Genomic DNA, 24,076 nt, shown 5'->3' on the forward strand with positions numbered 1-24,076 from the left:
TCCTACCTAATGAAAAGGCACCCAAACATGCTTTCTTCCTCTACCATTCCCTCCCTCAATTACTCCCTCCACACCCACCCTCTATTTTACTGTGTCTTTCTCTCCTTTCATCTCTCTCTCTCTCTCTCTCTCTCTCCCAAACTCTCTTCACATCCCTTCCTCTTTCTCTCATCCGTGGACAATGCGAGCCTTGTGAGAGTACAGTGCCACAGTGGCAGCAGTGAGCGGGACCTCACATGGTCGTTTCTATGGAAAGCGCATGACAGTGGCCCTGTGGCTCCAGGGGGCCATGGTGATCAGGGAGACTACGGACCACAGCAAGTCCTGAGAACGTCCTGAGAGGAGATTTGGTCAATGATAGACCTACTAAACTATGTGCCTTATATGTGTGTGTATGTGTTTACATGCCTCTTGTACACTACATGACCAAAAGTTGTTGTTATGGATGGGTTTGAGAATGTCACAGTGTACAATGACCACCAAGACAGATAGAACATGGAATAATACCATACAAAATGATTTAAACAAGCAGTTACACTCTTCAAAGAAACACACATTATGTCTTTGTACAGTGTATTTGGAAAGTATTCAGAACCCTTGACTTTTCCCACATTTTGTTACATTACAGCCTTATTCTAAAATTGATTCAATTGTTTTTTTCCCTCATCAATCTACACACAATACCCCAGACTGACAAAGCAAAATGAGTTGTTTTTTAAAAAATTTTGCAAATGTATAAAATAGTTTTTAAATGGTGGGCCTCCCGAGTCGAACAGATTTCTAAGGCAGTGCTAGAGGCGTCACTACAGACCCGGGTTCGATCCCGGGCTGTATCACAATCGGCCGTGATTGGGAGTCTCACAGGGCGGCACACAATTGGCCCAGCATTGTCCGGGTTAGGGGAGGGTTTGGCCGGGGTCTTTACTTGACTCATCTCACTCTAGCGACTCCTTGTGGCGGGCCAGGCGCCTAGCAGGCTGACCTCGGTCGTCAGTTGAACGGTGTTTCCTCCGACACATCGGTGCAACTGGCTTCCAGGTTAAGCGGGTGGGTGTTATAGGAAGTGCGGTTTGGCGGGTCATGTTTTCGGAGGACGCATGACTCGACCTTCGCCCCCCGAGCCGGTTGGGGAGTTGGACCACATCATGGCTTTCCAAATGCACTGTATGTGCCTATCAGTGCCATATGGTCCTAATACATACAAGTGGCAATGTATCGTCTCAACTTTAGGGTCTCTATTCAATCGCAGTAAGACAGTAAAACACACTATGAGCGGGGCTTTGGGTTTCGTCCCTGATACATTCACATTGTATCCATCTTGCGCAGTCCACAAGGTAACCACGTTTCATGGCTGAATTACAGTCTGCATCGCTTGATCAAAGACTAGACATTGCCACTCAGGGGAGAGATTCAAAAGCTTGCAGATATGGATATATAACCTGTCCTATGAGACGACTCCAAATCATTGTATCAGAGCTAAATCCCGCAGCTTGACATTTTACAAGATATGCATCACAGGAGCCTTTGGTGGTTCATCTTCCTACTACATCTGCTTCTGTTTCCCAGAATCTAACACACACAAACCAGGAAGTACCCCAGGAGTCCTCCACAGTAGAGCCAAAATGTCATCCACTAAACCCCTCAGTTGCCTAGCCTACCACTAACTGACTATGCTGATAATCCACTTAAATCCCGTTGCTCTCAAATTAGTTTTGAAAAGGCAGAGGGGAGGGGGTGAGAAGGGACATTTGGGAGGGGTCTTATCTGTAGGTTTAATCCAGACTTTTGTTTGCTATGGCAACGGTTTGTGTTTGTTTTCTGTTTTGGTAAAGTAGCATATCTCATGGTTTGCTGTTAAACCACCAACATCCTGTTATTCTGCGCTCTTGTTTCTATTAGAATCCACTTGCCATGACTGATAATCATTAAGATGATATAGCTACCGAGATACTAGGCCATATTGCGTGTGAGGTGTTGTTGTGAAGTATGGCTGTTATTGTAATGGTAGGTGTAAGAGTGTGTGTATGTGTACCTTTACTTATTTGTATTTGAAGTATACAGTGTGTGTGTATGTCTACCTTTACTTATTTGTATATGAAGTATTTAGTGTGTGTATGTGTACCTTTACTTCTTTGTATATAAAGTATACAGTGTGTGTGTGTATGTGTACCTTTACTTATTTGTATATAAAGTATACAGTGTGTGTGTATGTGTACCTTTACTTATTTGTATATAAAGTATACAGTGTGTGTGTATGTGTACCTTTACTTATTTGTATATAAAGTATACAGTGTGTGTGTATGTGTACCTTTACTTATTCGTATATGAAGTATTTAGTGTGTGTGTATGTGATTCAGTATGATGTTGGGTCGGTGTGAAGCTCTATGTGTGAGCGTGTCCCCGTGTGTGTTTGCGTGCGTGAGTGATGTGATTGTAAGCCATCTGTCATAAAGGAGGGATAGTGTGAAAATCTGGAGCAGGAGGTGGGATTACCACTGTTTACTAGAGTATAGGACAAACCCACTGAACAATATAGTAATCCTTACTCTCTTTTATTCCCCCTCTCTCTCTCTCTCTCTCTCTCTCGTCTTCTATCATTCTATCGGTGTTCTACCACTCTCTCTCTTAATCGCGTTCACCTTCGACTCTATTTTCTCTCTCCCCTATCTTCTATCACTTGCACGTATTCACTCATTCCCTTGCTCACGAAGAGCTGAATGGTTCTGAAAGGAGTGCATGATTCAAGGGAAACTTTGAGCTGTGTGAACCTTTCTCATGTTGGGATTCATCTCAAAGCCACATACCGTTTGTGGCAGCGGTGGGATTTGAACACAGGTTTCAGACTGGAACCTATATCCAGCACTACAAGCCCAGTCACTGAGTCATTTTACTAACCCATTCACACACATCCATTTTTACCCAGTCATTCTGTGCGTTCATAACATACGCACCAATACAGACAATTGATTATACAACCATCCACTCATGATATTGAATGCTTCCTCGCTCAATTCTATTGGCTATTCCCTCTCTGCTCCCAGCCCACTACACACACACACGTGTAGCCTACACATCCATTCACAGTCAAGGCTGATGCCCAAGAGTCTTTCCACTCAGGCACACACTAGCCCGACGTGTTCATTAGAAGGACCCCTGCTCAGCACTAACCACTGCCTGCACTTTTGTACAGGCTCGACCTGAGGAATTTCTAAGAAGAAATTCTCAGTGTATGAGTGCTGATATAGGATCAGTTTTAGATCATGATGAATGAGATTACATTGAAAGGCGGGACCTGATTCTAGATCAGAACTCCTTGTCTCAGACACTATGATTTTGGGCTGAGCATAATGCCTTATCCCAATGCACCAGCAGTAGCCTATGGTACTTGTAGCCGACAGGTTTGCAGATTAAAGCTGTTGAATCTTTAATTTCCTACACAACAAATGGTAATATCCAAGAACCATGGAAATATAGTTAACTTTACCTTTAGCCAAATTGAATTTCAGAATGTATGCCACAGGCTAGAAAATGGGCCACGGGGTTGCAGAAGCTGTGTTTAACCAAGTGTTGATACCCAAGAAAGAGGAAGTACAGTTTCCGTACCAGTGCAGACCTGCTCTAGAATATTTCAGAGTGCTTTGCCACAGACTACATCCTGTAGACCACAGACCTCTCTTCCACAGAGAACCAGATCATCACTACACGCCGATCAGTGGATCGACCTAGAAATCACTGACGCACACTGACCGGAGACCCGCCCCCCCCACCCCCTCCATCATCCATCCATCCCTACATTGCCCCCTCCCCAGAAGCCCACCCATCTGTCTTCTCTCTTTTCTCCTGTGATCGGTTCATCCAGTGTGGGGGGGGTAGGGGCTTCTGTCAAATGACATACATTGATGTAAGTACATCGTTTACTTGATCATGTTCGGCATGTGATTGCGTTAAGCGTATGACGTTTGACGTTTGAGCGCCCTCGCTGTTTGACTGTGCTTTAAGACGGGGCTGCATATGGGTTGAATGGCATTTCCCTTCACTCATTCACTTCTACTGATCCCTAAAGACACATCATATCTCTAAAGCCCACTGGTCACACACACTGTTTGACCAAAATGGCTACTATTGACTGAATGAGCTTGACAGACCCGGCCACAAATGAGCCAGGTTTCCTGGCAACAGCCAATCCCTGGACTGTTAAGAAATATTAATCTAACTGACCACCTTTTAACTCATGCATCACCGAGCTGTTCTATTTACCCTGATGGAAAAACAGTAAAAGCCCGTCTTCACACCTCTGACAGGAAGTGATGTCATGTTCGCCAAACTTGGAAATCAATGACGGCCTTTCACTACTAGGACATGGTTTATTGGATGTCCCTGATCCCTGACGTACATTAGAGCAGTATGGATCACACACACACACACACACACACACACACACACACACACACACACACACACACACACAGCTGTTGGAAACCAGACATGCAGGAAACAAGAGGTCCCATCAACGCAGATGAGATGTCAGGACTGCATTATTCAACGGCCCATAATCACCCTCTTTACTGGCACTGGTGACTCATACATACAAGGAGTTCCCCCCCGTCACCAACGCCTTGACACAACGCTGCATTTGAAAGCAACTTTGAATGCAATCTCATCACTTTTTTTGTGTGTGTGTGGGGGGGGGGGGGGGGGGAATCTAGAATCTCAGAATCTAACTGAATCTAACTGTAGAATGACTTACAATTCTGTATTGAGATTTTTACACAGAAAGTGTGGTTACACAGAAAGTGTTACTTTGATGTTCATAAAACTTAAATGTTGGACTCTAGTACATGCTAACGTTTAACCAACATAGATTCACCTGATGCATAATGGTTGTACAACTGAAACTGATTTATTGGATTGACAATTGGGGCATGGGTGTTGCTCAACCAATCACAACAGAGGAGGGGCGGGGAGGAGAATGCAAATGAGAGCTATATCATGGACACACTACGACACTTGCTGTACTCATCAAAGTGGAGACCATGTGGCTTATCGGCTGTCCTCAGGTTATTCAGATTCCAGACTAGTTCAATAAATCAGACATTGATAGAGAGGAGACAAACCAATACAGGTCCTATAACTTAGCAGATGCTGTCAAGAAACGTTACACATTACATACAGCGCATTCAGAAAGTATTCAGACCTTGACTTTTTCCACTTTTTGTTGCCTTACAGCCTTATTCTAAAATCAATCAATCACCAATCTACACAATACATTATGACATTTGCAAATGTATCAAAAATGTAAAAACAGAAATACCTTATTTACATAACTATTCAAACCCTTTGCCATGAGACTCGAATGTGAGCTCAGGAACATCCTGTTTCCATTCATCATTGGAGTCCACCTGTGGTAAATACAATTGATTGGACATGATTTGGAAAGTCACACACCTGTCTATATAAGGTCCCACAGTTGACAGTCCATGTCAGAGCAAAAACCAAGCCATGAGGTCGAAGGAATTGTCCATAGAGCTCAGAGATAGGATTATGTGGATGCACAGATCTGGGGAAGGGTACAAAAACATTTCTGCAGCATTGAAGGTCCCCAAGAACACAGTGGCCTCCATTATTCTTAAATGGAAGAAGTTTGGAACCACCAAGACTCTTCCTAAAGCTGGCCGCCTTGCCAAACTGAGCAATCAGGGTAGAAGGGCCTTGGTCTGGGACGTGACCAAGAACCAGATGGTCACTCTGAAAGAGCTCCAGAGTTCCTCTGTGGAGATGGGAGAACCTTCCAGAAGGATAACCATCTCTGCAGCACTCCACCAATCAGACCTTATGGTAGTGGCCAGACGAAAGCCACTCCTCAGTAAAATGCACATAACAGCCTGCTTGGAGTTTGCCAAAAGGCACCTAAAGGACTCTCAGACCAAGAGAACCTAGATTCTCTGGTGTGATGAAACCAAGATTGAACTTATTGGCCTAAATGCCCAGCGTTATATCTGGAGGAAACCTGGCACCATCCCTATGGTGAAGCAAGGTGGTGGCAGCATCATGCTGTGGGGATTCTTTTCAGTTTCAGAGACTGGAAGACCCGTCAGGATCGAGGGAAAGATGAACGGAGGCAAAGTACAGAGAGATTCTTGATAAAAACCTGTTCCAGAGCACGCAGGGCCTCAGACTGGGGCGGAGGTTCACCTTCCATCAGGACAACGACCCTAAGCACACAGCCAAGACAACGCAGGAGTGGCTTCGGGACAAGTCTCTGAATTTCCTTGAGTGGCCCAGCCAGAGCCTGGACTTGAATCCGATCAAACATCTCTGGAGAGTCCTGAAAATAGCCGTGCAGAGAAGCTCCCCTTCGAACCTGACAGAGCTTGAGAGGATCTGCAGAGAAGAATGGGAGAAACTCCCCAAATACAGGTGTGCCAAGCTTGTAGTGTCATACCCAAGAAGACCCGAGGCTGTAATCGCTGCCAAAGGTGCTTCAACAAAGTACTGAATAAAGAGTCTGAATACTTATGTACATGTGATATGAGTTTTAAATGTTTTATCAATTTGAAAAACAAATCTTAAAAACAGTTTTTGCTTTGTCATTAGGGGGTATTGTGTGTAGATTGATGAGGGGAAAAAGTGATTTAACCTGTTTTAGAATAAGGCTGTAACATAAGAAAATTTGGCAGAGTCAAGGGGTCTGAATACTTTCTGAATGCTCTGTAAAGGGCAGGCTATATGCAGTAGTCACGGCAGATTACTGTATACATATAGCAGAACTGCTCCCCCTCAATGTACATCTTCTGTCTCACACATACATGCAGTACATACATACATACATACAGTACATGCACTTAAACACAAACACATTCCATCATCCACAGCAGTCTCCCAATGAAGCCCTGGGATTGGTTATTCATCCACAGCCAAGGACATTAATGGCAGCCATGGAGGAAATAAAACAGAATACATAATCTAGCCGTCACTCTTCTTCTCAGCCATCAATCATAACAATGGCTGACCAAGACCCTTCTACATTACAGCCTAATTCTAAAATGGATACAATAGTTTTTTCCCTCATCAATCTTTTTTATTATTATATATATTTTTTTTTACACCTTTTTCACCCCAGTTTCATGGTATCCAATTGGTAGTTACAGTCTTGTCTCATCGCTGCAACTCCCGCACGGACTTGGGATAGGCGAAAGTTGAGAGCCGTCCGTCACCCGAAACACAACCCAACCAAGCAGCACTTCTTCTTGACACAATGCCCACTTAACCCGGAAGCCAGCCGCACCAATGTGTCGGACGAAACACCGTACACCTGGCGACCGTGTCAGCGTGCACACAGCCCGCCTCAGGAGCCGCTAGTGCGCGATGGGACAATGACATCCCTGCCGGCCAAACCCTCCCCTAACCCGGACGATGCTAGGCCAACTGTGCGCCGTCCCATGAGTCTCCTGGTCACGGCCGGCTGTGACAGAGCCTGGACATGAACCCAGAATCTCTAGTGGCACAGCTAGCACTGCAATATTCCATACATTTTCCATGACACACAAAAGTACTCGTTACATTTTGAATGCTTGGCAGGACACGAAAATGGTCCAATTTCATACAGCTATCAAAAGAACATCCCTGGTCATTCTGGCGGACTCACTAAACACACATGCTTCATTTGTAAATGATGAGGGTTGGAGTGTGCCCCTGGCTATACATACATAAAAAATGGTACTGTCTGGTTTGCTTAATATAAGGAATTTTAAATGCTTGTCACGGCTGATCGGTTTCACCTGTCTTCGTGCTTGTCTCCACCCCCTCCAGGTGTCGCCCATTTTCCCCTATGTATTTATACCTGTGTTCTCTGTTTGTCTGTTGCCAGTTCATTTTGTTTCGTCAAGTCTACCAGCGTCTTTCCCTCTGTTCCTGTCTCTTGATTGTCCGTTTTCCCCTGTTTTTCCCTTTTCTGCCCGCCCTGATCCTGCTGTCCTGTACCTTTGCCCCACTACTCTGGATTATCGACCCCTGTCTGCCTTGACCTGTCATTTGCCTGCCCCTGTTGCTGTAATAAACATTGTTACTTCGACACAGTCTGCATTCGGGTCTTACCTGAAACGTGATAATGCTTTTTACATTTACTTTTGATACTTAAGTATATTTTAGCAATTACATTTAATTTTGGTACTTAAGTATATTTAAAACCAAATACTTTTTGGACTTTTACTCAAGCAGTATTTTCCTGGCCTACTTTAACTCAAGTCATTTTATTTTAAGGAATCTTTACTTTGACACAAGTATGACAATTGGATACTTTCCCCACCACTGCTCACCACAGAGACTTCCCTGCTATCTTTCCTCCCTCCCACATTCTCCATCTCCGTCAGTACCCTCCCTCATTCTATGGGGTATCGTCTCAAATCAGTGTCTCCGGCAGGAACCACTCCACCACAAGGCCTAATTCAATGGTTGACCTAGTCCCATATTTTGTCCCTGGGCAGCCTTGATTGATTGATTTGAATGGCCTTGGTGTCAACTATAACAATTTATAAACCTGACCACCCCGTTTTTATTCCCCCATGGCGGTATGTCAACAAATCCTAGCCTTAGTCCGCTCACTCTGGCCAGACTCCCTGTTTGAAGTGTGAAAATGATTGAGTTGCACGCGGTCCCCCTCTCCGGGCTATCCGACGGGAATTACGACCATGACAGCGTGACACCATTTCAAGTAGACTGATGATAGCCTTAATACTCATCCCGTGAGATCAACTGTCGCCCCAAATTAGGTCCAACTAAAGGAGTAAGGCCTGTGTATTTCATTGGCCAATGCTATTCAGGATCCTTTGGATATGCCTAGCGTAAACCCTAACCCTAACTTTAACCCTTACCACAATCTTAACCCTAACCATTTCAAATTTCAATGGGGTAGGGACATCCAAAGGATCTTGGATAGCACGGAACATATTTCATCGCAAACCATGAAATCATCGGTTTAAGGCAGGATATACCACGATGGATTGGAACATTTTGTATTTTTGCCATAACTAATCAATAGGATTTTGGCAGTCTGTGTCAGACAGAAATTAAATGAGCAGTGGCGACCCGTCATTGGGGCAGGGAATTTTTGGGGGCTTGCCTGTATTTCATGTTATTTTGGCATTAACACATATCACATATCTGTTTGCAAATAATGTTTAAAAAAAAAATATATATATATATATCATTGAGTTAATAAAGCCGCATACAAACATGGTTTCTTTTATGTTTTCTTGAGTAAGGCAGCTCCAAAATGCAGGTGTTTCAGCCTAGCTCAGTGCGCCACACTCCTAGCGTGGTGGTGGGGCAAGGCAGCAGAAAATACGGAGCGTGGCGCCATTATTGCCTCAGTGTTCTGTCACTCAAGGGGACACTACGTCACCGCCAAGTCTAAGGGTAGAGCTCGAAAATTCAAGCCCCTTGGGTGCTGCCATAGAGTTACATTAGAAATGCCCATCCAAAAAGGCTCAATTTCATTGACCACAGATGAAATTACGTCAAATCACGTTATATCTACAGAAGCTTTGGACTGGCATCATACTTTCAAAATCTTAGCTAGCAGTCATCATCATGAATCAAGTTGACAATCTACTGGCAAATCCTTTTTAATCCTCGTCATATGAAGAGAAATAAGGAAGATAAATTACAGATAAAACGTATCGGTGCTCATCAGCCATTGGACATAAACATTACACAACAAGTTGGAAATTGCAACTTCAACAATGAGTGGTTTGGAAGGAATCAGTGGAGTGTGGTCCCAAGTCTTAGATTAAGGGTCTCTTTTCCTAGTTTAAAATTATAAACATCAACATTGGCCATGCTGTAAATGAAGCATGATTTATGCCGCGCTCAAAACCCCTGTTAACTTGGAACTGCAAAATATGACTTTAGTGAGTTCAAAACAACTGGGAACTCTGGAAAAACAAGCTACGACTGGGAAAATACGTTTTGAACTTTCATCCAACTCAGAATTGTAAATTGGAAACCCTCTTTCTAGAGCTATTACCTGAAGATCACTGACGTCATCATGATTCAACTTTTTTTTTCTCGAGTTCCCAGTTGTCTTGAAAGCACCTTAAATCCAGAGAAATGTCAGACTTTGATGACAAAGTTTGATGATAAAATTTGCCCACGAAGGACCATGTGGCTTCATCACAAGGTGAGTCCAAAAATGTATTGTATGCTGCTGCATAAATTATGTAACATGCCAGGGAGATACAGTTGAAGTTGGAAGTTTACATACATACATGTAAACTTCTGACCCATTGGAATTGTGAATTACAAGTGAAATAATCTGTCTGTAAACAATTGTTGGAAAAATGACTTGTGTCATGCACAAAGTAGATGTCCTAACCAACTTGCCAAAACTATAGTTTGTTAATTAACAAGAAATTTGTGGAGTGGTTAAAAAACGGGTTTTAATGACTCCAACCTAAGTGTTGGTAAACTTCCGACTTCACCTGTATGTATACTGTAGCTAAGAAAGTAATACTAAGTGCATGTTGTGTAGTAAGTTGTTAGTAGCTTCACCCAATAATTTGCTATATTTTCACCTTTTAATTGCGCCTACTGTTCTGACTTAGTGGTGCACATGAAGCCTATAACCAGTTTTTGAGAAATGTAATCATTGAATATTGTAAGAGCTTTCATTGTCTGCTTAAATGCCCCCTTTATTTATCCTACGGTTCTGACTTGGTGTACAGGAAGAACACTGTAAGAACGGCCCATGTTCTGAATTCTGTCACTGTACATTTCAAAATGACTGTCTTAATCAAAATTACAGATTGCCTCTCATCTGCTTGTCTTCCCCTTATGACACAGCGTGTACATCTCAATTGTCAGTAGAAACCACATTTGTTTAAGCAAGTCAGCCATATCAGTTATGGATTTTTAAAAGGCAGTAAATGAGGCTGAATGAACTGTTTCGTTGCCAGACAAGGCTCCGCTGATTGCCAGGTATAGCAGTGGTATAGTGCAATGAATGTATTGTTTAGTGTTGTGTTGTGGCTTTGCTGGCATGCATCCCACATAATTTTGTTTTGCCCCACCAAGATTTATATGCCAAAATCGCCACTGGAAATTAGCAAGGTTTTCTGTTAGAATCATGCACTGGCATGTTTGATTATTAGGCTACGACAACCTCCCTAACCCACATCGAAATGGGGAATTGGGCATCCATTTTGACGCAGCTGTCTGCGCCGTTTGGTACCCTAACCGAACCTCTCCACTAATTCCCTTTCGGTATATCCATAAGCAACGACTTTCACAGCTTCCGCGAGTTAAAATATTACTCTGTAGGATGGGTATAAAACAAGTGGTCGTCAATTCAAATATAATCTATCGACATTTAGTATCCCACACCCACCCTCTGAATCTGTCCCCGTCGCCTCTCCATCAATTCCAAATTACAATCACGGAGGCCATCAGTGTGCAATAAAAGCAAGGGGTCAAAACGTGAAACAAAATGATGACAACCAGACTCATAATGTAATGGAATTAGACCTATTTAGATTTAATGAGATGTCGAGGATTGATAAAGTTGTCCGCCATCCTTACTGCATCACCATTGCCTTTCTTCGGTATCCTAGCCTAAATATTGTAATTCTTATTGGCAAGATCTATATGTGCCATTCAAATTCAATTGAATATAGTTTCCAAATAGTGAATGGCCAAAAAAAACATCCGGCTAATTTGGGATTTGGGTTTAGAGAAGAGCTTGTTTTCAATTTGGCACGAGGTCCATCCATCGATAGCCTACATATGTTTAGCGTTATTAATGTCCATTTTGGAGCGGGAATGAAACAACAGATTCCCCTCTCCCGGTAACTCCATTATGACGCACCGACTGGCATCTGGAGAGGAGAAGAGTGGAAGTGTGTCGCGGATCGGTTCGGGTGCAATTCGGAAAACAGGGCAGATAGGAGATTATAACAATGTCAGTAATGTTGCTATTTAACACAGACATGGCAAGAAAATATAATGTAACGAAAGAATAGACAGTAATTAAAGGTATTGGGACTGTAATTCGTGCAATTGCATTGAATCAACATAGACATAAATAGCTACACTGCAAACGTTTAACAGTCATGCAAGTAAAGTCACACCAATTTGTCATGGTATCACAAGCCATCGAAATACTATAGTGGACTATGCCATTCTAATATGATATTTATTATCTTTAAGGTGCGCTACACATTCCCCATAGGTTACAGCTACCCATTCATAAACTCATTATTACGCACACCAATTAGAATGGAAATAGCTCTTACCCCCATCTCCGCTCAGTCAGTCGGGTATCAGCAGATGAAACTGTTTTAGGCTGGATTCAAAGCAGAATAGTTGATAGTCGGCTGTAGTATAAAAACAGAAGAGGAAACTGTACTCGACAAATTTGAGGAACAAACGCTCTTCTTCCTGACACAATTGGCTTTTGCTCTAATAATAAATGATCATATCTCATTTAAAAGAGGAACGGCATAGGCATACGTGAGAAGGCAAGGTTTCATTGAATACCTATGCCAAGTTGTATTCCCCCCCCCCCCCCCCCCTCCCTCCCTCCCATACACACACAAACAAAAACGAATTAAAGGGGCCGTTTTATGTGTAATATACAATTACAAGCATCCTAGCAATAAGCGTTGCTCTGTATGACGTGAAAATGATACCAGGTCAAATTGAAGAGCCGAGCGTCTTGGTTAGCGGTATTCGGATTCTGTCTCCCTCCGCTGCTATGCCCAGTTGCCGTTCCTCTCCACTCTCCACACCACTCCGTGTGTGAAAGAAATGCCAGTGGGTGTGTGAGATGCACTGGCACTCCCATAGAGACGCAAAGCAGGACAGACCTATTGCAAGTGCGCTATGTAATCAGTCGCACTCGCAACTATAATCCAACCACAGACCATTCTCCGCCACAATAGGTCGCATTACAAAAAAACTGTTGACTGATCACCAGTCCAATTTTGCGTCAGGATGGTCAAACATTTGCCAATAATTGAAGTGACAGAATGCTTGACAGATCAACTGTCTAACAACTATGAAAACGTTTATACTTTCATACTTAGCAGTTTGCTTGACAGTTAGCCTACCTCACACGTGAAATTCCTATCTCTTGAGAGATGGTCTTCACAACACGTCAATGACATTATGGAGTCTCTCCTGCAGCTATAAATACAAAGGCTATGCTCAAGAATGTCATCCCTATTTCGAAAGCAAATTAATAGACTGGCACTGTCCCTCCCCAATGATCAATCTGTTACTACACTGTAGTGTTCCTCTCAATTACCTCCGTCTAAGCCCCCACTGTCAGCTGTGGTCTCCATGCATCTCTTATCTCTCCACACCAACGTTAGCTGTGGTCTCCACGCATCTCTTATCCCTCCACACCAAAGTCAGCTGTGGTCTCCATGCATCTCTTATCTTTCTCACCACACCAAAGTCAGCTGTGGTCTCTATGCCTCTCTTGTCTCTCCACACCAAAGTCAGCTGTGGTCTCCATGCATCTCTTATCTCTCTCTCCACACCAAAGTTAGCTGTGGTCTCTATGCATATCTTATCTCTCTCCACACCAAAGTCAGCCGTGGTCTCTATGCCTCTCTTGTCTCTCCACACCAAAGTCAGCTGTGGTCTCCATGTATCTCTTATCTCTCCACACCAACGTTAGCTGTGGTCTCCATGCATCTCTTATCTCTCCACACCAAAGTCAGCTGTGGTCTCCATGCCTCTCTTATCTCTCTCTCCACACCAAAGTCAGCTGTGGTCTCCATGCATCTCTTATCTCTCCACACCAAAGTCAGCTGTGGTCTCTATGCGTCTCTTATCTCTCTCTCCACACCAAAGTTAGCTGTGGTCTCTATGCGTCTCTTATCTCTCTCTCCACACCAAAGTCAGCTGTGGTCTCCATGCATCTCTTATCTCTCCACACCAAAGTCAGCTGTGGTCTCTATGCGTCTCTTATCTCTCTCTCCACACCAAAGTTAGCTGTGGTCTCTATGCGTCTCTTATCTCTCCACACCAAAGTCAGCTGTGGTCTCTATGCGTCTCTCATCTCTCCACACCAAAGTCAGCTGTGGTCTCTATGCGTCTCTTATCTCTCTCTCCACACCAAAGTCAGCTGTGGTCTCCATGCATCTCTTATCTATCCACACCAAAGTCAGCTGTGGTCTCTATGCGTCTCTTATCTCTCTCTCCACACCAAAGTCAGCTGTGGTCTCTATGCGTCTCTTATCTCTCTCTCCACACCAAAGTTAGCTGTGGTCTCTATGCATCTCTTATCTCTCCACACCAAAGTCAGCTGTGGTCTCTATGCGTCTCTTATCTCTCTCTCCACACCAAAGTCAGCTGTGGTCTCTTTGCGTCTCTTATCTCTCTCTCCACACCAAAGTCAGCTGTGGTCTCTATGCGTCTCTCATCTCTCCACACCAAAGTCAGCTGTGGTGGCATGCATGTAAATGCAATGAGAACAGTCCAGAGAGAACACACACTCATTAATCTGATACCATTGTAACACACTTGAAAGCGTAAGGCTCTAGCTTTACAAGATTATTTTTGTATCCAACTGGGTGAGTACCTGGAGTGCCTTGACACTGGAAAGAAAAAAGGAATTTGTGTTTTATGATTATTTTTGTGTGTGTGTGTGTATGATTTTTATTTTATTTTATTAGGATCTGCAATAACTGACACCCATGGCGATAGCTAGTCTTACTGGGGTCTGATACATAATGAAAGATACATTACAGACAAAATACTTTACAATTTACATGCATTTAAAAACATTAACGTGTGTGTGTGTGTGTGTGTGTGTGTGTGTGTGTGTGTGTGTGTGCATCTATCAGTTACACATACATGTCAGTACATACACACAAAAACTAGGTCACATGGGGGAGAGGCGTTGTGCCGTAAGGTGTAGCCTCATTTGTTCTTTGAAACAAGGTTTGCTGTTCAATTGCGTTAAATGAGATGGATGGGGAGTTCCATGCATTCATGGCTCTGTCTAATACTGTACATTTACTTGAATTTGTTCTGGACTTGGGGACTGTGAAAAGTCCCCTGTTGGCATGTGTGTTGGGGTAAGTGTGTGTCTGCCAGTGCTGTGTGTATGATGACACACAGCAATTTGGAATTTCCAACACGTGAATGTTTCTTATTGTTGGGTACTGAGAATATGAAATCTACTTATCCATGTCACTGAGGGAGAGAGGGTAATGTATAACGTTTACATTATATCAGGCATCCTATTGAAATATTGAGTGTGGGGAAGTGATCACATGTGGCAGGCATTGATAAGGGGAGAGAGCCATGGATTAGTGATGGGGGGGGGGTCGAGATCAGGTCAGGTCACGTTAAGGGAGAAATAAAAGTTTATGGCCCGTTTCACTTAGTGTCCTGCCTAGCAGTAAAGAACAATGTTTGTACAGATGTGTAGGAGGAGACTCAGCCTAGGAGGAAGGGTTAAATATCAGTGCTTGTGTGGAAATGTATTTGTCGAATGCAGCTGTATTGATCTTCTGGGAAGAATAAACTTGGTTAAGCTTCTATAGTGTCCGTTGTCTTTTTCACTCTGAGAATTAGAAACTAAAATTATAAAAACGAGAAGCAATGCAGTCTTTCTTCAACTCTAAGCCGTGTGAGTTTGGCACGCACATTGTTAATATTAGCCCTCTAATTACGAGAGCAAAACGTGCCGCTTTCTTTGTGGAGTGTGGTGTCAAAAAAGCAGATCATCTTTTTATCACTGATAGACCTCGCCATTTTTTATTTACAACCATTGAAGCAATATGTTTTGACCATGACAGTTTCCAAACGAACTGGGGCTCTGGAGCTGAGTGGTGCTCTGAGAGCAGAGGACCGAGATAGGCATTGGTACAACGCACATCTAGGAGCTTTAGCTCTGCCAAATAAGGGACGCCATTCTTCCTGGGTTCCCCTAACACTACTCTTTCTCTCTCTGGGCCATTTTGCCACACCACTGAAAGTGGAGGCAGGGCCAGAGATGACTTCGCCAAGCAAATTCTCAGACCGGGTGCGTTCCAGGACAGGCAGCTGTGCGGATCTGGATATCGCCATACAGAGATGTTCATTTTATTTTGTATGTTGTCTTGTCTGTCTTTCCCCCTCCCTATTTTGTCCTATAGCAGGAGAGTTCTTTAGAGGGGTTGGCATAGTAGTGCAGGGCCAACGACGGGCCCCATACTCTGTTCAGCACCAGGGTTAGATTGTAGTGCCTTTCACCATAATGTTTGCAGTGCCTTCCCTTAGTATAAATATATTGTTGCAGTGCCATATCAGAATAATGTGACGTGTCACTTCCGCATGCCCGATACTTACCTGAGGTAGTAAGGGGGAAGGTAACCTACCTGAGGGGAGGCTCTACTGTGTCGACACAGTCTGCTGTGGGGAAACGGAGCCTGATCCATGTTAAACCATGAATTTCAATTCAAATTAACCTTGAGCATACTTACCTGTTCTGGTCTTCTGTGCTGGGGTTGTGTGCTGGAGAACATTGAATCCTGTGTTGGGTGGAGTTAAAGGGGTTCACACTAAACTGACATAATCATTCAAATAATTGGCAACATCAAATGGTTTTGTGATAGATAAACCATCTGATTCGATGAAAGAGAGTTGCATGTGTGTTTCTGCCCATCATTTGAGTTCAGTCACATCATTTCTTAATTTGCAGTAAATCAGATGTGCAGCCAGACTTACTAGCCACTCCTTTTGCCCCGTCTCTTTCAAACCATACAGTTGTTCAATTCCTCATCAATCCATGGAGCCTTGGGAGTTCTAACAGTCAGTTTTTTAACAGGTGCTTGTTTATCAATTGGAAGAAGCAATTTCTTAAATTCCTCAAGCGCCGTGTCTAGATGCTCCTTATTAATCACATCAGACCAACAAATGGTTTTATCATCCACATAAGAGGCCACGGCAAAATATTTTTGCGTGATCTCTGATACACTATTTTAAGCCTAGCTTTTGGAACCTTGGCTTTCCTGGATGTAGCCACTATATTGTGATCACGGCATCTAATGACTACGGATACCGCTTTAGAATACAGTCACACAGTATTAGTAAAAACGTATTAGTAAAAAAGCGATCACATTTTCAACCATCAATCTCTTCTCAATTTAATCTTGTCTTTACTAACATGTCCAATTTGTTTAGATTTAGAATGGCCCATTATCACACGGACAGGAGGGAAAATACATGCCATCTACAGTATATGCTCTCAAATAGAGATGGAGCCCGTGCGCTTTCCCGCCGGTCCGCTCGGCTACTTCAGTTTTACAGCAGAGCATGTGCTCAGAAACAAATATAATGACTCTTATTTCCCTGCATGCATCAACCACTCTTTGAGGACCATGCTCTTGCTGCCCAGCAGGTGATATTCCACTTGAACTCTGTATGCCATGGACTCTCAAACCTTGTTCCTGCAGGTGAAATCTGTTTGTGGTAACATGTTTTTCGCAAAAAAAAAGGTATTTTCACTAAACTGTTGACAGCCCGTCTGCACGCTCGAGAAAGGAATAAGGGAGAGAGGAGATGGAAACGCATGGTGGTGAGATATTCTGTGTAACTGAAGGTAAATGTCACTCAATTAATTATGAACATGTAAACAATTCCCTATTACCTGGCTATTCAAAATCAAATACAAATTCGCTCTACTTTATAACAGAGAGGAAGGTATAAATCAGACTGGGCAGTTATTGGTTCTATGGTGAAAATATAAGAAGGACACGTGTGGAGAACTAACATGAACTAATGTCTTATAATGGGCATACACTGTCGGCTAAGCTTTTGGATTGATTTTGATAGGATCTGCTGGTCGTTTGCCAATTTTCAAGATCAGAGTGAAATCCTCAGGCTGTAAGCCTAGAATGAGACGTCTTTCATTGTAACACAGTGTGAGAGGCTCAACGACCTCCGATTAATTGGCCTTGCATTCTCCTGACCCCTCAAAGCCACTACGGGAACCACAGAGCAATAACCCATTTAAGTACTGTATTAAAAGATAGCACACACACACACACAGCGATGGAGGAGTGCTATAACTGCCATCCTCCACAACACACACACAAGGTCTCTTTCATTTATTGACATTTCCATGTTTCTGGTAGAAACCATACTTTTAGCATGTGTGGAATTTCCACTAGGGAAATACCATGCTGGAGTCATATTAGATTGTTCCTCGTCATCTCTCTTCATCTCTTTCTTTGACTTGGCCTATAGTGAAAGTATGAGAGGAGAGAGAGAGAGAACTTAACCTGGTCGCTGTGGCAACGGCTGTCAGGTAACCTTGCCTCCTAATCAGGCTTCTGACAAAATGAAACGTAAATGGGGGAAACTAGACAGTAGAAAGAGAAGGATACGGGGAGGTTCAGAAGAGGTCTGGGAGGGAGAGAATTAGACAAACAGAGTGAGTGAGCAAAAGAGTGAAAGTGAATTGGTGGAGTAATTATCTCCTATGCTCCGCTGCACTGTTTATTTTTGAAGTGTGATCTTTATGGAACAAAGGCAATTAATCCTCCATCCACAAGATGATGTTTTTTTAATCAGTCCCCATAGGAAGATAGGGAAATATTAATAGAACTCATCTGTTGGAAAACATGCTCAGTCATGATCCCTATCTAATACAGAATCCCTATCCACATCCTGGTTTCTTTCCTAATCGTAGTCTCAACCACAACCATAACCTAACCCTAACCCTAACCTGAGCTTCATGTCCACATCCTGGTTCAACCCTAACCCTAGCCTCAACAACCCTAACTTAACCCTAGCTTCATTCCACATCCTGGTTCAGCCCTAATCCTAGTCTCAACCAAAACCCAAACCTAACCCTAGCTTCATGTCCACATCCTGATTCAATCCTAATCCTAGTCTCAACCACAACCCTAATCCTAGCTTCATGTCCACATCCTGGTTCAACCCTAATCGTAGTCTCAACCACAACCATAACCTAACCCTAACCTGAGCTTCATGTCCACATCCTGGTTCAATCATAATCCTAGTCTCAACCACAACCCTAATTTGACCCTAGCCTAATTTCCACATCCTGGTTCAACCTTAACCGTCAGCCCTAACCCTAGCTTCATATCCACATCCTGGTTCAACTCTAATCTTGGTCTCAACCACAACCCTAACACCAACCCTAGCTTCATGTCCACATTCTGGTTCAACCCTAACCCTAGACTCAACCACAACCCTAACCTAACCCTCGGTTCATATCCACATCCGGGTTCAATCCTGACCCTAAACTCAACCACAACCCTAACCTAACCCTAGCTTCATGTCCACATCCTGGTTCAATCCTAATCCTAGTCTCAACCACAACCCTATCTAAATTTCCACATCCTGGTTTAACCCTAACCCTCAGCCCTAATCCTAGCTTCATATCCACATCCTGGTTCAACCCTAATCCTAGTCTCAACCTCAACCCTAACCCCAACCCTAGCTTCATATCCACATCCAGGTTCAACCCTAACCTTAGCCTCAACCACAACCATAACCCTAGTTTCCTATCCACATCCTAGTTCAACCCTAACCCTCAACAACAACCCTAACCTTAGTTTATTATCAACATCCTGGTTCAACCCGAACCCTAGCTTCATGTCCACAGCCGGGTTCAACAGTAACCCAAGCCTCAACCACAAACCTAACCCTAACCCTCTAACTCTAACCCTCAACCCTTACCATTCTTATACAGGTTGGTGACAACAATGCCATGCACTGTATATACCACAAGAATGTACACTGAACAAGAAACCTTAACCTGGTCGATATGGCACCGTCTGTCAGGTAACCTCGCCTCCTAATCAGAGTGCTAAATGAAAAGAAATTGGTAAAATGAGACAGTAGAAAAAGAGGGATAAAGGGAGGAAAGGGAAAGGTGTGGGGGGGGGGGGGGGGAATTAGACAGAGTGAATTGGTGGAGTAATTATCTCCTATCCTCCGCTGCACTGTTTATTTTTAAAGTGTGATCTTTATGGAACAAAGGCAATTAATCCTCCATCCACAAGATGATGTTTTCTAATCAGTCCCCATAGGAAGATAGGGATATTAATAGGACTCAAACATGCTCAGTCATGATCCCTATCTTAAAGGATCTACATGAAGCTTCATGTCCACATCCTGGTTCAACCCTTATCTTGGTCTCAACCACAACCCTAAACTAACCCTAGCTTCATGTCCACATCCTGGTTCAACCCTAATCCTGGTCTCAACCACAACCCAAACCCCAACCCTAGCTTCATGTCCACATCCTGGTCCAACCCTAACCCTAGACTCAACCAAAACCCTAACCCTAGTTTCATGTCCATATTCTGGTTCAACCCTAACCGTAGACTCAACCACAACACTAACCTAACCCTAGCTTCATATCCACATCCAGGTTCAAGCATAATCCTAGTCTCAACAACAACCACAACCCTAACCTAACCCTAGCTTCATGTCCACATCCTGATTCAATCCTAATCCTAGTCTCAACCACAACCCTAACCCTGGCTTCATGTCCACATCCTGGTTCAACCCTGACCCTAGCCTCGACCACAACCCAAATCTAAACCTAGCTTCATGTCCACATCCTGATTCAATCCTAATCCTAGTCTCATCCACAACCCTAATCCTAGCTTCATGTCCACATCCTGGTTCAACCCTAATCGTAGTCTCAACCACAACCATAACCTAACCCTAACCTGAGCTTCATGTCCACATTCTGGTTCAACCCTAACCCTAGACTCAACCACAACCCTAACCCTAGCTTCATGTCCACGTCCTGGTTTAACCCTGACCCTAGCCTCAACCACAACCCTAACCTAACCCTAGCTTCATATCCACATCCTGGTTTAACCATAACACTAGCCTCAAGCCTAACCCAAACCCAGCTTCATGTCCACATCCTGGTTCAACCCTAATCCAAGTCTCAACCACAACCCTAAACCCAACCTGAGCTTCATGTCCACATCCGGGTTAAATCCTAATCCTAGTCTCAACCAAAACCCTAACCTAACCCTAGCTTCATATCCACATCCTGGTTCAACCCTAATCCTGGTCTCAACCACAACCCTAACCTAACCCTAGCTTCATATCGACATCCTGGTTCAACCCTAATCTTGGTCTCAACCTCAACCCTAACCTAACCCCAACCCTAGCTTCATATCCACATCCTGGTTCAACCCTAATCCTAGTCTCAACCTCAACCCTAACCTAACCCCAACCCTAGCTTCATATCCACATCCAGGTTCAACCCTAACCTTAGCCTCAACCACAACCATAACCCTAGTTTCCTATCCACATCCTAGTTCAACCCTAACCCTCAACAACAACCCTAACCTTAGTTTATTATCAACATCCTGGTTCAACCCGAACCCTAGCTTCATGTCCACAGCCGGGTTCAACAGTAACCCAAGCCTCAACCACAAACCTAACCCTAACCCTCTAACTCTAACCCTCAACCCTTACCATTCTTATACAGGTTGGTGACAACAATACCATGCACTGTATATACCACAAGAATGTACACTGAACAAGAAACCTTAACCTGGTCGATATGGCACCGTCTGTCAGGTAACCTCGCCTCCTAATCAGAGTGCTAAATGAAAAGAAATTGGTAAAATGAGACAGTAGAAAAAGAGGGATAAAGGGAGGAAAGGGAAAGGTGTGGGGGGGGGGGGGGGAATTAGACAGAGTGAATTGGTGGAGTAATTATCTCCTATCCTCCGCTGCACTGTTTATTTTTAAAGTGTGATCTTTATGGAACAAAGGCAATTAATCCTCCATCCACAAGATGATGTTTTCTAATCAGTCCCCATAGGAAGATAGGGATATTAATAGGACTCAAACATGCTCAGTCATGATCCCTATCTTAAAGGATCTACATGAAGCTTCATGTCCACATCCTGGTTCAACCCTTATCTTGGTCTCAACCACAACCCTAAACTAACCCTAGCTTCATGTCCACATCCTGGTTCAACCCTAATCCTGGTCTCAACCACAACCCAAACCCCAACCCTAGCTTCATGTCCACATCCTGGTCCAACCCTAACCCTAGACTCAACCAAAACCCTAACCCTAGTTTCATGTCCATATTCTGGTTCAACCCTAACCGTAGACTCAACCACAACACTAACCTAACCCTAGCTTCATATCCACATCCAGGTTCAAGCATAATCCTAGTCTCAACAACAACCACAACCCTAACCTAACCCTAGCTTCATGTCCACATCCTGATTCAATCCTAATCCTAGTCTCAACCACAACCCTAACCTAACCCCAACCCTAGCTTCATATCCACATCCAGGTTCAACCCTAACCTTAGCCTCAACCACAACCATAACCCTAGTTTCCTATCCACATTCTAGTTCAACCCTAACCCTCAACAACAACCCTAACCCTAGTTTATTATCAACATCCTGGTTTAACCCGAACCCTAGCTTCATGTCCACATCCGGGTTCAACAGTAACCCAAGCCTCAACCACAAACATAACTCTAACCCTAGTTTCCTATCAACATCCCGGTTCAAACCTAACCCTCAACCCTTACCATTCTTATACAGGTTGGTGACAACAATACCATGCACTGTATATACCACAAGAATGTACACTGAACAAGAAACCTTAACCTGGTCGATATGGCACCGTCTGTCAGGTAACCTCGCCTCCTAATCAGAGTGCTAAATGAAAAGAAATTGGTAAAATGAGACAGTAGAAAAAGAGGGATAAAGGGAGGTTCAGGAAAGGTGTGGGGGGGGGGGAATTAGACAGAGTGAATTGGTGGAGTAATTATCTCCTATCCTCCGCTGCACTGTTTATTTTTGAAGTGTGATCTTTATGGAACAAAGGCAATTAATCCTCCATCCACAAGATGATGTTTCCTAATCAGTCCACATAGGAAGATGTTAATAGAATATTAATAGAACTCAAACATGCTCAGTCATGATCCCTCTCTTAAAGGATCTACATGAAGCTTCATGTCCACCTTCATGTTCAACTCTAATCCAAGTCTCAACAAACACAACCCTAACCTAACCCTAGCTTCATGTCCACCTTCATGTTCAACCCTAATCCTAGTCTCAACAACCACAACCCTAACCTAACCCTAGCTTCATGTCCACCTTCATGTTCAACCCTAATCCTAGTCTCAACAACCACAACCCTAACCTAACCCTAGCTTCATGTCCACCTTCATGTTCAACCCTAATCCTAGTCTCAACAACCACAACCCTAACCTAACCCTAGCTTCATGTCCACCTTCATGTTCAACCCTAATCCTAGTCTCAACAACCACAACCCTAACCTAACGCTAGCTTCATGTCCACCTTCATGTTCAACCCTAATTCAAGTCTCAACAACAACCACAACCTAACCCTAGCTTTATGTCCACATCCTGGTTCAACCTAACCCTAGCTTCAACAACCCTAACTTAACCCTAGCTTCATGTCCACAACCTGGTTCAACCCTAACCCTAGTCTCAACAAACCTAATTTAACACTAGCTTCATGTCCACATCCTGGTTCAACCACAACCCTAACCTAACCCTATCCACATCCTGGTTTAACCATAACACTAGCCTCAAGCCTAACCCAAATCCAGCTTCCTGTCCACATCCTGGTTCAACCTTAATCGTAGACTCAACCACAACCCTAAACCCAACCTGAGCTTCATGTCCAGATCCGGGTTAAATCCTAATCCTAGTCTCAACCAAAACCCTAACCTAATCCTAGCTTCATATCCACATCCTAGTTCAACCCTAATCCTGGTCTCAACCACAACCCTAACCTAACCCTAGCTTCATATCGACATCCTGGTTCAACCCTAATCCTAGTCTCAACCTCAACCCTAACCTAACCCCAACCCTAGCTTCATATCCACATCCAGGTTCAACCCTAACCTTAGCCTCAACCACAACCATAACCCTAGTTTCCTATCCACATTCTAGTTCAACCCTAACCCTCAACAACAACCCTAACCCTAGTTTATTATCAACATCCTGGTTTAACCCGAACCCTAGCTTCATGTCCACATCCGGGTTCAACAGTAACCCAAGCCTCAACCACAAACATAACTCTAA

The 24,076-nt window shown here is 43.6% G+C and overlaps 1 protein-coding gene across 1 annotated transcript in view; it reads right to left on the bottom strand.

Moving 5' to 3' along the window:
• Positions 1–13,047, bottom strand: part of atp1a3a (ATPase Na+/K+ transporting subunit alpha 3a) — a 35,073-nt gene extending 22,026 nt beyond the window's left edge. The window contains exons 1-2 of the mRNA XM_021571982.3: positions 12,684–13,047; positions 12,288–12,368 (exon numbers count right to left, since the gene is read on the bottom strand). Coding sequence (XP_021427657.1) covers positions 12,288–12,293 — 6 coding nt within the window. The 5' untranslated portion in view covers positions 12,294–12,368; positions 12,684–13,047. The remainder of the gene's footprint in view (positions 1–12,287; positions 12,369–12,683) is intronic.
• Positions 13,048–24,076: the final 11,029 nt, after the last annotated feature.

This window comes from Oncorhynchus mykiss, chromosome 18, assembly GCF_057628025.1.
Source record: "Oncorhynchus mykiss isolate SJ-2025 chromosome 18, ASM5762802v1, whole genome shotgun sequence".
Lineage (NCBI taxonomy): Eukaryota > Metazoa > Chordata > Actinopteri > Salmoniformes > Salmonidae > Oncorhynchus > Oncorhynchus mykiss.